Source organism: Myxocyprinus asiaticus, chromosome 20 (assembly GCF_019703515.2).
Source record: "Myxocyprinus asiaticus isolate MX2 ecotype Aquarium Trade chromosome 20, UBuf_Myxa_2, whole genome shotgun sequence".
NCBI lineage: Eukaryota > Metazoa > Chordata > Actinopteri > Cypriniformes > Catostomidae > Myxocyprinus > Myxocyprinus asiaticus.
Window position 1 is genome coordinate 22,669,177 of NC_059363.1, and position 17,661 is coordinate 22,686,837.

At 36.4% G+C, this 17,661-nt stretch overlaps 1 protein-coding gene across 1 annotated transcript; it reads right to left on the minus strand.

Annotated features, from left to right (window-relative positions):
- Positions 1 to 4,302: 4,302 nt before the first annotated feature.
- LOC127411087 (forkhead box protein G1-like) lies at positions 4,303 to 16,083 on the minus strand. Its single transcript, XM_051646458.1, has 2 exons — positions 14,679 to 16,083; positions 4,303 to 4,781 (listed from the first exon to the last, which is right to left on the minus strand). Exon 1 carries the CDS (start codon positions 15,937 to 15,939, stop codon positions 14,701 to 14,703), a length of 1,239 nt encoding a protein of 412 aa, XP_051502418.1. The 5' UTR covers positions 15,940 to 16,083; the 3' UTR covers positions 4,303 to 4,781; positions 14,679 to 14,700.
- Between the last annotated feature and the right edge of the window lie 1,578 nt (positions 16,084 to 17,661).

Here is a 17,661-nt window from a genome sequence, read left to right on the forward strand (position 1 = left end):
TGGTTAAAAAGCTATAGGCTAAACCCCGATTTATGCATAACTGACTCAAACAAACACCCACAACAAGCATCACCCGATGCGTCAACCAGGTTTGACTCTTGTCAGGGTATGTATCGCCAACTGAAATAGCAGTGTGAATCTTTTTCTGTTTCAGCCGACCACGACGAAATGCAGTTCAGGGGAGAGTAGCGCTCCCTAGTACTCCGTGAGTCGACAATCATTGGAAGCGCGCGCAACTTCGTAAGTGAGGGGCTGCCAGCTGCCGCGTCGGGTAAAAGTAGGTTGCCATGGCAGCCGCGTTCGGAGGAGAGCTGTAGATTGGCAGGCAAAAGCTTGTCAACAATTGCCCTGTTGCGGCGCGAGAGAGGAGCCGCTTAGTCGCCCTGCACTCCTGACGGCCTCGCGCCTCAGCCACCCCATGCTGTTTAATAATATCCATTTGCAGAATGTGATTGATCTTGGACTGTGTGGTAAAGATCAACAGTCAGAGACTTTCCATTTTCCTTCCTTAAAGTTCTCCAAACAAACATAACTGCCGCAATTAGTAAACAAAGGTCTGTCTCTCGCTATGAACGCATGGGCGAATATAACAGTTCTTTTAAACCGTCCATGTCTTCACCACACGGACTATATATGAAAGAAGGTGTCTGACACATTAGGTAACAAAGGCGGTTTATTTTGTCGACTGAGGATCGAAATTATCCAGCCTTTTTTCAGAGCAGCGCCATATTTAATTTCTGACGGGAATGAAAACGAGGCCGTGTGCACTGCATAAAGCTGTTTTCTGGAGCTTTTCGTTTAGGCATACTGATTTTTTATTTTTTTATTTATTTTATTTTTTATTTTTTTTTAGATGTTTGTTATGTTTCATCAGATCGACGCCAATTTAAAGGAGTATTTCAATATAAATGATGGTCAGTCAACAGCATTTGTGGCATAATGTTGATTGCCGCAAATGTGACTTGTCAAACATCAAACATCTGGGTTACAGTGAGGCATACACTGTAAAAAAAATAAATAAAAATCTGTTATTTTAACGGTAAAAGACTAAAAATGCTACAGGAAAAAAAACGTTAACTGGTTAACGAGTATTAACTGTCAAATATACAGTTTATAATACAGTAGTTTTTACAATACAATGTTGTAAAAAATAAATTTTTAGATGCAGAAAGTATGATTTTCCTGTATAATTAATGGTAAATTTTTACATTATGTTTAACAAGGGAGTACATGTACTTTTTACAGTAAATTATTGTTCAAATTACAGTAAAAATCAATAATCAGGCATTCCCTCAACAATTCCCTGCATGACCCATCATATTTCATTATATTTTATGGGAATAGTTATGTTTCTTCTTATTTTTAATATCAGTTATGTACTTTGGGGTGTTCTGTGTTATATTTGATGTAGTTTAGTTAATGTTTACTCCATTATTTTAATTCCACATGTGTTACCCTGATGGTGTTTAGTGTTTGTGTCTCTCTACATGTTTATTGGTCATTGCTCCAGGAAGGGCCTCTATTGATGAACTTCATGTTCTCTTCTGTCATTTTTACGGTGATTAACAAATACCTTATAAAGTAAAAAGCTTAATATCAAGTTTATGACGTTTTTTACAGTACATTTAACAGAATTATTATTTTTTACAGTGCCAGCGTGGTCATGTAAATTACAACAGTTTTAATCTGTAAAATGTACAGGTTGGTCTGTAAATTTTGTTAAATTTTTACTGTATTTTTTACATAATTATTCTGGCAAAAACAGCTGCCAGTTCATTTTTTATTTTTTTTAAACAACAGGATTTTTTTTTACAGTGTAGGTCTGTATAGCCACAGTACGTTAACAGGAGCCTGTTAACATAATTTTAGTGTGGGAAAAAAATTGCTAACTTCTTTTAAAGTTGTGTCCAATTTTACAACTTCGTTGCAATGACAAACTAAAGCCGTAAACCCTATAATCCGACGATTTAAACAACTTTCAGCTTAAACAATAGGCCTACACGCATTTTAACAGAAGAATTAATGCAAGATGTTACTAAATTGTAAGATTCACATTTCTGCCTCCAAAAAATGGCCCCGTTCACCTCCATATGCGTCACTGTCACCTCAATTTAGCCTTTTTTTTTTTTTTTTTTTTAAGAAATGTTAGATTTTTTGTGATAATCAACATGCTGTCGATTGATTTTAATTTGTATTGAACCCAGAATATTTCTTTAAACAACAGAACCACCCATTCAATTGTATCCCTCACGTTCTCGGTTTCATTGCTGTCACTGTTCTGAATAAGGCCCTACACATTGTTTCGATCCATTGACCGATCTGCTCGTATTTTTTTCACAAAATTATTATTATTATTTTTTTATTATTTTTTATTTTATTTTTTTTTCTGTCCACAAGTCCCCGTTATATAAATGTTCAATTTTGTCATGGGATAAAATCTTTCCTTTCTTCTTTTTGTCTTTATTTTGTTTTAGGGCCTCCTGTCAAACCTGTCTGTTAATGCGGGCCTGTTCAATACAAAATTGCTTTAAAATGGTAAAAACAAATATTTTTCCAAAAGTGCTGGCGACGAAACAACCCTACAATCATATCGGATTTTTGCACTTTATAAACAAAGACATGGGGATTTTTCCTTTGTGTGCAGACAAGTGCGACTTATTTGCCACACACTCTCGGATGAAACTGTGAATTTGCTGTCATCGGTCTAAGGTGGCATTGATTTTTCGGGCTCTGGAGCCATATCTGCCCTAATAGCCACAAAAGTGCAATTGACTGTGGTCTGAGTACGACAGACCTTGGTGTTGTTTATTTTAAGGTAAAAGAAAATGAATTATAATTGCTATAAACAACAGCAGCTTGGCATAAACTGTTCGGGTGAGTAATTAAGGCTAAGAAGATGCACAGACAGAGCTAACAGATATATAAAATGGACACCTGTTTTAAGACACAAAAATAATCGATACATATAGGTGATGAGTGTGTAGACAGTGCACTCATCGATGACTCTTTGTGATGTAGAATTGATCCGTGCAGCAGCTTGAGAGGGACTCACCGGGGCTGCCGTTTGTTTAGTAAACTCCCATGAATCCAAGTAGATAATTGCTCTGTGATTGGTGGCAAGGGCAGCTTGGATTCCGAGTTCCGCCCACCGAGAGGGGCGAATGAACGTTTGCATCTCTTTATTTTCTCAAATGGTCAGAAACCATCGCAGCATGGGTACAAGGAGAGAGGTGTTTTTATGTGCTGCATGAGGAAGGCCGTTGTGTTAAAACTGGGGCTCCCCTGTCCCAAGTTAGGGCTCGGACATCCAGAAGAAGCTACTGATTATGGGATTTGAAACATTCATTTGTAGGAACAACGCTTGAGCTATAACTGATCACATCCTCAGTTATTCAGAAAATCATCTGCGATTCATACTTGTTGCTTTATTTTGTTTTATTTAATCAAAAAAAAAATGGTCTATGATATTCTTTTCCCCCCAGCCAATTCATTTTAATAGATTTTTATAGTCTCTCAGGGTTGTTGAATCTGCAATGCTTATTATTTATTTGTATTTATTTATTTAGGTCAAGAAAAACTGTGGGGTTGATATCTTGTAAACATTTGCAATAATATTAACAAGATATATTTCAATGCATTTCAATGCATCAGAAATGAAGTTTCTTTTGCATTGTGTTTGTTTCATATGGTATATTTAATTTACATTTTGAGGCATGACTGATTTTTCCCACGTTTCCATTCTAATGTTTTCTCACCTAAGAAAGCAAGGAAAAGCTCTCATTATCTCTTCCATGATGTATTAGTTGTCTATGAATGAGACATGTGTTGTTTACTTTCAAAACTGTAGACAATAAAAGACACCCTCAAGATGGTATCTCTGGAGACCCGTAACGTCTATAGCGAATCAAGCTTGTGGGTGTTAAAAATGTGCAAGCTCAAACCTCTCATATCACATGGGGAAAATGTGTCATGGTCATGGCTGGATACACTTTTATCTTTCTAAATAAATACACAATATTTTCTCATTAAAATAGCTGCTGTGACACTGATCCACTGCATCCCCTGTGTGTGTTTGTATATGTCTATGGAGGCCTTTGATCAAGGTTTCCTTAAGTTCACAAGCGTGCGCACGCGCGCACACACACACGCAAATCAGGCATTATTTAGTCATCAGTCTCACTTGTGTCAACTAGCCAAATGTTGGAAAACATTTCAAGAAATACAGAAAGAAGTTTTGTGGTCATGCAAAGAATGTCCTCCCCTGCGAAATTAACAACAACAGATACGTTTTAATCTCTCAAAGTAAAATTTACTGTCACAGTACATGTTTTCTCCTTCACAGCAAAAACATTAGCAACAAGGGAATACTGTCTCAACAACAATCAAAATGTCACAAAACATTGCTTTTAAAATATAGAAAATATACATAACTTCATATGCAAAGCAAATTGTTGCACAAACACAATGCCAAGTTATTCATATTTAATTTAAATTATAAGATTGTCTAAAGGGAGAAAAATGAACTTCAAAATAACAAAATAACAGTCTTGGCTTCTTTTTTTTTTTTTTTTTTTTTTTTTTTTTGTACTGACAGCAATTTAATCAAACTGTGACTTCATGCCCTACTATTTGCAAATTGTATAGCACCTCTAAAACATAAAGGCAAAACATTTCACAAACAAGTTACATGGACCTTGATTACAACTGTAAACATTCTCAGCATGGGTGAGTAACGCATCACAGGGTGGATTCAGGCTACTGCAGCACACACTGCCAGACATCTAGGAGGAAGACAATGACAAATTTAAGACTGTTATTTCTCTTTTCAATTCATGCACATCACTCTATCCCCCTCCCTCTTTGGCACTAAAAGAAATGGTGACACTGTAACACTAACAGATGCCAGAACATTCATCATAAGGAAAGATAACAGTAATATTGCTAAATTTACATATATATTTAAAAAAGAAAAGCATATGCCACTAAAACGATACTGATAGCATAGTGATAATAGCAAATCTAGCAACAGCACAGTAAAACATCTTTAATATTTAACATCTGTAAAGTAGGATCACAATGCATGGAAAATTAAATAGACATTTATTTTATATTCCAAATATACAAAATATTTTGTATTCGGAATTTTTTTTTTTTTTTTTTGGGTTGTCATTTTGAAATGCTGACCCATCTGTTTGATAATGCACTACAATGTTCTGTAAAGGACAACAAAAATATTTAATCTGATGTTAGTTTAAATAAGATTATGTTCTACACCATATATGATACAACTGAGATTAGCCTACATTATATCACCAAGTAGATGACTCATACATAAATAGAATGGCCTTGTAACATTTTTCAAAGGCTATACAATTTATTAAAAAAAAAATAACAATAAGGCGTGGCGACCTGTATGCAATATTTTCTGGTAACACTGAAATTTTGGTATAATTATTTAAATTAGTGACGTAGATGGATCCTGTGACGTAGATGGATCCCGGAAAAAAACTCAGGACTACAGTGTAGTCCTTTTAGGGAGTTCAGAAACAGCGCTAAACTAATATAGACAATACCTCGCTTTGGAGTGGACTTTGTGCTTTGTAACTTTACAGACATTTTTTATGCTCAAACAGCAACATTACACACTAAAAGAAGTTGAAAATGTAAAAAAGCATACGATGACCCCTTTAATACTCGGACATGACAACGCTGTCTACATTTAAAAAAAAAAAAAAAAAAAAAAAAAAAAAAACAAATCCACTTGCAAATACTGAATTACACTGATTTTTCACCATATGCCACACTCAACATCTTCATAATAGTTACATCCAAATAATGAGTGTGACTTAATCTCTCTTCCTTGTTTTTCTCTGTCCTCCTCCCTTCCTTTGGTCCTCCTTGAAGTGCAGTCAATCTGACGAGGATGAATAGTGAAAACTATTCAACGTGTCACGGGCTTGTGCACAGAGCATCAGAGCTGAGGTCAATAGGAGGCACCTTAAACACCCTTATTTCCTCCCAGCTTCAAAATCCCAGACTCATGAGCTCAGACTTGGACAACCTGATTTATCTAAAACTCAAAATCTATACACATTTCAATGACGCTCACTTGTATACAACTTTGTCCTCCCGGACACACAAAAAAGTTAAACTTAAAATGAAGCACATATTTGCTGACCTCTTTCATATTTCCATATTTTCATATTTCATTGTTCTCTGGAAAATCTTTATTTACTCTCTATTTAAAAACCTCTGCCCTCAGTACAGGTGTTATTGTTTCTTAAAAAGAAGGTCTCTTGCACCTCAAAGCAAAAAAGCTAGATTTTCTCACAATATCAATACTCTCATTTCCCCTTATACCTTTATTTCACCTGGGAAAACTCTTAGAGAACAGTTTCTCTTTTGCAGCAGTGCCCTGGATGGAGGAGGGGTTAAGGGGACCGGAGTAACATGATGCAGCACTCAACTTGGGGTTAAGTGCTTTGCTCAGGTGCACAACGGCAGTACTATACACTAGGACCCTTCTGTTACCCATTCATTCTTTTTGGTGCACCACTGGGGAATCAAACCCACAGACCCCCAGTTTGTATTTGGTAGCCCTGTGTGCTCAGCTAGCTACCCTATAAAGACATGCATGCTCCCTCAGATCTTAGCATCTTGCATCCCAATCCATCCTGCGGAATTCCCCCTTGATCTTGGGCAATAATACCTCACAAATTAGAGCGCCATTGGTTTGCAATCTCATCTCAAGTCCTTGTGCCCAAATACTTTGGACATGTCTCTGTAACATCCTCAAACAATCAGACATCTAAACATATCTTCCTTTATACAATCTCCAGCAGGCTGGCAGTAGAAAAGTTTGGCTTGTTTATTGAGCAGCCAAAGTCTGGCTGTGAGGCACCTTTTCTGTCCATAAAGAGTCCCCACCTCAGAAACTGATGCACTGATGAGACAGTCCATGGATGACCCACATACTGTCTTTGGATTGATGCCACAAACACCATTTAGGGTATTGTCCTTTCATAGCATTTCACAGGTGTAAGGATGATCATCAGGAGCAGTATTACAACACATTTGCATTTCAATCAATTAGGATCTCAAACAACACCCTTAACTGAAGAACCCTGAAGAGAAACAAATGTTAGTAGGCGCAAGAACAGAGGCTAATTGTATTGACTGGCTAGTTTGTTTGCCCTCCTTTTTGTTTGTTGGTATTTTGATACTGAACATATCATCATCAAGAGGTGGACTTTTATATTAAGCTATATGTTGACCATCTGTATATTGATCGTTTGCACTGTAGCAGTTTTGAGGCAAGGCCTAAATTCGGATGTTAAGTCTATAAATGATTTGAAAATGAAACAATAAATAGACAAGGCCTATCTCAATATGTGCAAAAGTAATCATTTTAACACTGTAATTTGTGTTCCTTGACGATACATGTGCGTGTTGTTTGTTAATATTTATTCACTTTCAGGTAAGTTGTTAAAGCATGTGTTGCATGCCACAGGGGTATGGCACCTGTATGTTCCGAAGACTTTTATCGGTGTAGCTATACTGTCTATGCATATATGTGTTTAAATTAAATACGCTGGGGGAAAATGTGCTTACGCAAATTTAGGCAAATATTATGCCTCTAAGAAATGCACAAATATGTCCAATTAACAAAGGAATCAGACTAGTCAGGGCAACATTTTCCTCTCTGGCTAAGTTGGCCATCTTTCAGCAGCACTGTGTTCAAGACACACTGATAAAAGAAGTGGGCGCAGGGTTGTATGAATGAATCTGTGCGACACCACTGCAGACGAATAGTTGTACAAGATCAGAAAGTAATCTTGATATGTTTAACAAGCAGCCCAAAGCAAAGCCTGATAAATAATAAAGGAGCTTTTAGTGGATCCAATTTATGAACCATTAACTGGAGGGGCATAATGGAGTAATTAGTTTTATCTCACGTCGGATGTTATTGGACACTGCCGCGCTGAATGAAAACTTTATTTTCTGGCATAACTGTTAAGACAACGGGGAGTAATTTTCCGCACCGGGAGAGAAGGGTGGTCTCTTCTGCTTCTGGTGAGATCTGGATGTTCAGGTACAACACAGTGTTTATGTAGTACTCCCAAAAGTGTATCAAAGTTCGGATCCATGGAAATAAAAGAAATGTCAAACAAAACAAGCATTAGACTGCATAAAATAAAGTATGGACAAGGGAAACAGGTGAGGCTTTGTTTAGGTGGCTGAGGTAGATCAATATCTCGGCTTGCAGGCCAGGAATCTTGCCCGTTTTCCTCTAGCACTCTGCAGATCAGCTTACGGCTTGTAGACAGACTGTCGCCTACACCTCACTGACAGACAACCTGCCTCACCCCAAAAGACGGAATAGGGGAAATATCTTCATTCTTTTCTGAAAGCGCTGGTGGAATTAGCTCGTCATTCCAAAATAATTAAGAAAAAAGCATAACCTGGAAACAGTCAGGCACGACGTGGCTTCTACCAACCCACGCGTGTTTTGACGGGCCATCTGAATGGCTAGGCCCATCTTCCTCCTCCCACATAACATCTTAAATATTTGCTTAAACGACCTAAATGTTGGTTTTAAAATAATACACATTTGTGTGAAACGTATTGATATACATTTTCATTCAGAAAATTCCATTTCATTTAGTTTTTCAAGACACCGTGGCGTGTAACGGTGCAGCTACACTTGTCTAGGTGAAAGTCTAAGGAATAGATAGATGCATTTGTGCTCAATAGGCCAAACTGACAGCAAAATATGCTTTCTTGCTTTCTTTCTTTTTAGTAATCATGTAATAATAATAATCGTAACAATACTTGCAATTCATATTATTTATATATTATTGTTTACCATTTTATGCGTCGCCCTCTTGCCATCATTTGGTCTTTTTGTGCTCAATATTCGTTTTGTTTTTTGCCGCACATTAACAATTCCATTAAGTTTTAGAATTATAAAAACCGAATTGGCACTATGATTCAGTTTGCCTTGAATGTGCTACCGTGGCTTCATAAACCACAAGGGTGTACGTGTTTACTTGGACCATCAGGATTGCTCGTGAAATCTCTAAATCAGCATAACGAAATTCTGCGGTTGTTTGCGGCAGAACATTTAAAACTAGATCTAATTCAATACGTTGGCTAGAGTTATTATGGCATTATAATATGAAGCACAGTTACAAATTTTTTGTAACGTTATTGCACATATAGCCTACAGTGTATGCGCGAGTGAGTTCTGTTTGGTTCTGTTTTGGACACCCAACCCGCACTGGGAGTTTGCAATCTGATAGCACGAAGGCTGTGATTCCACGCATTGTCTCGAGGCTGCTTCTGATAGATAGTGCACCATAACTGAAGGAGTGATGTCAGGCAACAAGAATAATTTGGGCACCTGTTGGCTACGTTTAGGCCTGAAGAAAACTTCTGTTTATTAAACTAAACTAAACTAAATAAGTAAATAAATAAACAAAGGCCTAGTATTTACAGACACATTAATAATAATAATAATAATAATAATAATAATAATTATTATTATTATTATTATTATTATTATTATTATTATTATTATTATTATAGTTGTTGTTGATTAGCCTGAATGAAAGTTATCATGCATCCCAGGTGGTGTTTCCTTTTTGTGACTAAATACACCAGACCAAACATATTGGATTAGCGCATGTCTTTTATGTGTCACACAACTCTCCAAAAATGGCTTTTGGGTCTGCTTAAAGGAACACTATCAACGTGCTATCAGTCTATCCTAATTTATAACAACAATTTAAGTCAGTTAAAGTTCATAGAGAGATAAATAGATAGACGTACAGACAGATAAATAAACAAATTATTTTTCCCCGAGGAAAGAAGACGTTAAACATGAAGAGCATGATGTAGGGGGAGAACAGGGTGAATGCACAGGTCAAGAGACAAGCGCTTACTCACAAGAGCGCTACTATAGGCCATAGAAATAAAATTCCCTCAAAATATTTCCATAAAATCTGTACTGTTTAAAATTAAGAGTTTTTATAATTTTACATCCTGCATTTATTTTTGGTAGTGTTCTTCTTCGGGGTTTCCGTCCATAGGGCCTGGAGCAAAAAAAAAAAAAGGTCTCTCAGAGAAGGTCTTTGTCACCTTATTTTATCACTTCACTGCGGTTCAAAATAAAGTAAAACAGGACGACATTTTAGACCAAATAATCAGAAACAATGATATTGCTCAGTTTGGGCAGCCTGCCGTGACTCTTAGCCACACCAGTCACATCCTTACTGAGTGTTCAAGCGAGACTGTTAAAACATTTGCGCCACAAGACACTATATAGGCTAAGCATCAGTCTGATACAAATTTTTGTAATAACAGATAGTGTCTAATATGTCTAATTAGTCCAATGATGTTATTTTTATCCAGCAACAATTCAAAATAGTCAAAGGAGACCTAAATATTTTCTAGTTTTATTTTGCGCTATTGTGGTGGCGTATATAAGTATATAAAAAGCTGCTTTATGACTGCGTGTAATACAAATCTGCAAACACCTTTTAACAATATGACTATGGCTACTTTTAAGTAACTGGAATATTTGGAATTCCATTTATGAAATATAGACTTTCAGGAAGACCATGGTTTTACACAGTTTTGCTAAACGATCAAATTTCGTCCAAAAAAAAAAAAAAAAAAGAAAAAAAAATTATATATATATATATATATATATATATATATATATATATATATATATATATATATATATATATATATATATATATATATATATTTTTTTTTTTTTTTTTTAACCCTACAGCTCTCTTCACTAAATCGGTAGCGTTACACACACTCATTAAAACAATTATTCACGATCTGTCGAATGTTTTCTTTCATTCGCAAATATTTTACTACAATATAGGCTGGCGTTTTCCACAAACCCTTTTCAAAATATCCTGTTGACCCAAAAACAAAGATAACTCGGCCTAAGCCTATTGCAATTGTTATGCTTATTAAAGCAGGTATTTTGAAGAAGTCGTTTTCGGTTTCAAAACTTTTCAAAAAGCAGGATATGATATTTGTAATAATTTGTTCTTACAAGAGTGTGATTATTGCGTTCATTATCCTTGAACTGTGTCTAATTTCATGTTAAAAGCTACTGTGTCACTGGTGTTGAGTGGTTTATGGTTACTGTAAAAGTATGATGATAAATTTGCATCAGTGGAATAATAATAATACAAATAAAATATTCGTTCAACATTGCTTCGTGGAGTTATTTATTTATTTAGGCAGTATAGTGGTTTGTTGGGAGCAACTTTCTGTATTGAGATTTTTTTTTTTTTTCACAGCTTGTAAAGGATATTATAGCTATTTTTGCCACGGGCAAAACTTGGTATTCGAGAGGCCATGTATTTTACAAAGATATGAAGTTAATGTCACTACAGTTCTGTGTCATTCTAGCGCCCTCACTCTGCCTGGCTCATATTACTTTCAGAGAGCTAACGTCCTTAGCATTTAACGGTTCAAACGTGGATCAGCTTTGTTAATGCTCCGTTTTACCATATCATGGCAACAGTTATTATTAATAATGACCTTAGGCATAAAATCATGCCAAACAGGTTATTTATACGTCATTTGATTGAGATTGAGTATTATAACACTGATTTATATCACATATTCTGAATTGACCTCTTTAGTCACACATATTTGAAGACAAATGATCGCAGGCAGCAAGATTACATACGGAAGATTGTGTAGGTCTCATGACAGGACAGTTTTTTAACATGTACATTCCATGTGCAAATAGCAAAAAGAAGAAGAAAGAAAAAGCACAAATGTCGCACGCTATAGACATGCATAAAAATATGACAATTTGTTAATAGTTGATCGAATAAGTGGTAGGCTACATTGTACATTAGTCCTTTTGTTCGTGTTGTTATTTAACTTAATTGGAGAAATACACTCATTTAATCTGTTTACTACTGTAATTTTATTACTGTGATATGCTTGTTTAACTCTCTCGAAAACATAGGTATATTTATTTGCATAAACTCAATTGATTCATGTGTTTTGGTATCTTTGTGGCTGTAAGGTTGTCCCCAGTTCCCCCCACACACTCCCTGTGCCTCTGGGTAATACGCAGAAACCACGCCTTTTGTAGCCTATGACTACAGCCTGCTTGCAAGATCTTGTTATTTTTTTTATTTTTTTTTATTATTATTATAATTTCAAGTGCATCGTTTTATTAACTCTGCATAAATGTCTGTGAAATACAATGCACCCGTTTCGTGTCAACTATGGGTCCACGGCGTCGAATCGATAAGGATTTCCACGCTAATTTCAATTATCAGTGATTCTAGGCCTCATTTTTTGATTCAGGTAGATTGTTTGTAAATCCTTGTGGATTGAAAGCTGTAGACCGGAAGCCGATGCAATCCAATTAAACAAGCACAGAGCAAACAATCAGCCCAAAGATCATAATTTTGCTGGCTCAGAATCATAAAGAAAATAGAAATGTTTTGTTCATGAAGCTACTCAAGTTTAACATCCACCACATGTAGGTATGAATTATTTCGTTATGTGCGTCTTCAGTCAAACAGCTGAATAAAGTAGAAGAGTAGAAATTGAAAGTACAAAATGGCACATGAAAAATACAATTTTAAGTCCAAATTCCAATTGAAACATTTCTGCGTATACAATACGTCTCTGTTGTAATTCTATTGTATATACATTCTCTTGAAGGCTAATTGTTTTGCATCCATACATATGCATAGCCTATATATGTAGGCGACATATATATTGCCTATATATTAATGTGTAAAAGGGCGGAATATTCTGTAGCTCGATTAAAGAGAAAGACATCTCCATAGGCTACACCAAGATTTTTATTTGTTTATTTATTTTACTTTAATTTCTACTAAAAAGAAAATATTCTGCTTCTAAATTCTAAATGCTTTTTTTTTTCTTCTTCTTCTTTCTTCTTCTTCTTCTTTTGTTTTTGAGTGGTCACCCCGTTTAACATTTGAGCGATAGCATCTTGCGAGGAGATATTGGGTTCCACCGGTCTATTGTAGAAAGTACAGAGGTTATTGCATCACGGTTGGGCACAATTACCACAATGTCTCCTTTAAAAAATGAGCAAATTACTGGATGTAAAGTGTTGAAAGCTAAGTTGTTGCTATGTAGCCTACTGCAACTAATGAGTATTGATGGCCGAAAAACAAGAGCTGATAGTGATTATCAGGCTTATGCATTAGTGTGTATGACCTCTAAACTAGGAGACGTTTGTAATAAATGTGTAATAGCTAAGCTACAGCTAAATATTTCAGATTTTTTTTTTTTAAACACAAAATAAAGAAATTATTTCTAGTCGTTTCAAGTAACCCAAATGAAACGTTCACAATACAAGGGAGAATTTAATATTTAGTCATATATCGGTTAGTAAAGCCTACAGTAGGATTATTATTATTATTATTATTATTATTATTATTATTATTATTATTATTATTATTATTATTTCATTATTATTTATTTATTTATTTATTGCTTAGTACTAAAGTAGTAAGGAGCCTAAAAAAAATGGTGTGTCTGGTTCTGTCTGCCAATTGACCCTTCAAAGATCAATTTGTAAGTTTAGGTTTGCAAACTGTTTTATTAAACATACATTTCTAATCAATATAACTTCAGACTGCTAAATGATAGCTCTTCAAAAAAGACAAAATGTTCTTAATAAATGTACTTAACCTACTTTTTTTTATTTTGTTCGGTTAACAGTTTAAGCGACAAACACGGGCATAGGACCACAAAATCACAACCATGGAATTTAAAGACGACATAAACAATCACTCAATATTTTATGAGGCATTTACTCAACACGGGTTACACGTTCGCAAAGTTAACCTATACAACAGGTATTGACATTTCACTAATTACAAAAAGAATGTGACCTGCATGGTGGTGACACAAACTAAAAGCATTCATAACGTCTGTCCCCTTCAGAACTGTCTGTAAAGTTAATATTAAAATATATATAGCCAAAAAAAATAAATAAAAAAAAAAAAAAAAAACAATAATAAAGTTTTTTTGTTCTTTTGCTTTTTGATACCCATTCTTTGATCTACAAAGAAACTGTTTTGTTAATATATGTATACAAATGCATTATAGATGCATTTATACAGTCTGTATTATTAAAATAACAAAACAAGGAGTCACGGATTTGAACGGGTATTGTGCACTTATAGAACATATTTATTTAAAAATGAAAATACAGTTTTGAAAAATCTCACCCCATTAGTGCGCTCATGATACGTGATAATACTGCAGACATGATGCCTGGTGGTTGTTTTGTAAAGATATTATATATTTTAACATTTAAAATTAGACAACTGCAACCACCATTTAAATAAACATTCTAAATGAATCATACTGCCTTTTCAAAAAACCTAAGCTTCAGCCTTTTATTTTACTCTGGTCACATTGCACGTTATTGACAGTGGAATAATAAACAGTTCCGCGACACTTGACGTTTGTATACAGAAATAAATGCAGGATAATAATAATAATAATAATAATAATAATAATAATAATAATAATAATAATACAAAATACCTGGAATTCGGCTTGCATTGTCCTTTTTTCTCATTTGTTTTTTCATTTATATATATTACAGTGTAAATTGGTGTAAAACGTTCACTTACAGTCTGATCCTGTGGATGTTAGTTAGTGTATAAGTGGATTTGATGTTGACCCCTGATTCTGATGTGTAAAGTAATCAGAAAGTCCGTTGGTAAGTCCGGATGAGAAACTGGGCAGGGAAGGCCTTAACGAGTCACACGAGAGAGAGGAGGCCGTTTGCGGGGAGGAGGAAGAGGCAGCCCTGGAGCTCATGGACGTGGTGCTCTGGGAGGTCATGGATGGGTGAGGGACGTGGGGGAAGAAATAACTGGACTGGCCCGCGAGCAGGTTCACTGAACACGGATTTAACGAGTAAGTCCCGGAGCAGGGTACGGAGAGCCCACATGGCACTGAAGCGGCCAAAGCGGCCGCTGTGAGGTGGTGTGTGGCGTAAGGAATCTCTCCATTCACAAGTCTGTCAACACTCAAGCCATTGGAGGATGGAAAGGAGTGATTGTTCCCCAAACTGTTTTGAGTCAACATTGTGCTATAGGACATCGGGTGACTAGGGTATACCGACGATGTGCCGTTGTAACTCAACGCGCTGCTCGCCCTTGGATGGTGCAGCGAGAGGAACGGTGACATGGGCCAATATAAAGAGCCAGCTCTATCCATAAATGTCAGTCCAGTGGAAGTAAGCCGTGCACCCCTTTTAAAAGCCAGTTTTGCTCTCGAGGTGGTCGATCTCCGCCGAAGTTTGCCCGTCGTACCGCCAATAAACACATCATCACTAGAGGGGTCAAGCATCCAGTAGTTCCCCTTCCCGGGGTCATCGTAATGCCGGGGCACTTTAACAAAACATTTGTTCAGACTCAAGTTGTGTCTGATGGAATTCTGCCATCCCTGTTTGTTCTCCCGGTAATACGGGAAATTTTTCATAATGAACTCGTAAATGCCGTTAAGGGTTAATCGTTTCTCCGGACTCTGCCGGATCGCCATCATAATCAAAGCATTATAGCTAAAAGGCGGTTTCTCGTACTTGCCGTTTTTCTTTTCGCCTTCTTTGCCTCCTTCGCCTTCTTTGGAGTCCCTTTTTTCTTCCTGTTTCTCCTTCTCGTCCGTGCACGAAGAGTCGTTGGATGAATTCTCACTTTTCGCGCAAGTGTTCTCCGACTTTTGTTCCTGGATTGGGGCAGGTAAAGGAGTCTTTTCCTCTTCCTCATGCACCGTTCGGTGGTGGTGGTGGTGGTTGTCACTTTGGACGGCTTCGGGAATCAGACTGTTTATACTGAACGATGATTTAGGAATCATTTTGATTTCTTTCCTTTCTCCCATGTCCAACATCACAAGTAAGATAGAGTAGCAACAACCAGCAGCGACAGCAGCAGCAGCAGCAGCACAGTTGGACTTCAAATCTCTTGCTCTGGCAGCTCCTCTAATTAAAAAAAAAACCGCACAACTATTTCATGTTCCTGAAAAAAACACGTCGATATGAGACAGCTAGCTACAATTAATTACGGAGCCACAGACACTAAGCTGTAAAAAAATTGGTTGAACCTTTTTAGAGACTGCAGCCAACCACAGCAGCATAAGTATTAACCGTGCAGCCAATCATTGAGCAGTTCTTAGAGCCTGTTCAAGTGCGTAAGGATACACAAGATCCACCAATGCTCATGCCCAGTCAACAATGGCTTTCAATTCCCCCTGCAAACTCCTAACAAGAAAAACAGACCACATAACCTCACTCAATCTTTATATATATATATATATATATATATATATATATATATATATATATATATATATATATATATATATATATATATATATATATATAATTGCAGAGTGCTGTTTCAACATATCCATGCGTCCTCCATTTGTTTTCATACCGCAGGGGAAAAACAAAAGGGACTCAAATGGTAGCCACAAAAACAGGTACTACTTCCTGTATCGGAAAAAAAGTGCCTTTTAAAACATACAGCTATAGAGCTCATATACCATTAATCTATAGCTAAATTGCACGGCGAGAACAGTAAGTGTTGCATTTGCATTGAATGTAGAATGTATATAAGCGTTAAAACATACAGCCTACCTATTCATTGGTTCACACCTATCACAATTTAAATGTTTTTCTGAGACGTCATGTCCTTACATGTAGCAACATACTTAGTTGCAAGTTTATGTAAAGGATTTTGAACATGTAGGACATTCTGACGTTAATGCATGGTGTACTACGTCGCTATTAGCATCTTTATTATTGGCGTACTATGGTAATAAGGATGTTACTACAACCGTGAACAACATCATGACTGCAGTTGATAAGAACAAGATCAAGCACAATACTATAGGCTAATCACTGCTACTACTACTACTACTACAACTGAATATTAATGATAATAACAATGGCACTAATAAAGCGAGTTAATAACTTAGGCTATTTCTGGGCGTGTATATAGAGATGGGGTTATTAATTTAACAACATAAGCCAAGATGCATGCAGTCTTCCCTTTGCTATTCACCAGGCATAGAGAAAACAAATGACAGCTTATAACATCTAGTATTTCTATGGGGTGGGGAGCATCTTCTCTTGAGATTTCGAAATAAAACACAAAATAAGGACCATATAGACCAGTAGGCTACTGGTTGAGGCCCATGGTGATGTTCAAGAAATTCAGAATAGACTTGCACTACATCTCTTGTTGTTCAATTCTGTAAATGCTACATAAATGTCCTTTTGCGGGCGCAAGAATAACCTCACTTGTGCTGGCATCAGTCAGCTGCTTTATATTTACGGTTGAAGTTTCTCTAATGGAAGGGGTGATAGGTGTGTATTTGTGCTGAGGACGTTGTTGCGGGGTTGACTGAACAACAGACACGCTGATTCACATGTGCAAACAAATCGTACACAAAGACACGCACAAGCAAACACGCACGCAAGCAAGCAAGCAAGCAAACAAACAAACAAACAAACTTACTTGATTCCCACAAGGTGGAATTTTAGTAGAACACACAGGCCTTTATAGGCTATAAGCATAGCCTAAGTAAAATGAAAGGATTACAAAGATA

Excerpts from the sequence above, each read along its gene's own strand:
- LOC127411087 (XM_051646458.1), bottom strand. The coding sequence starts at position 15,939 with ATGTTGGACATGGGAGAAAGGAAAGAAATCAAAATGATTCCTAAATCA.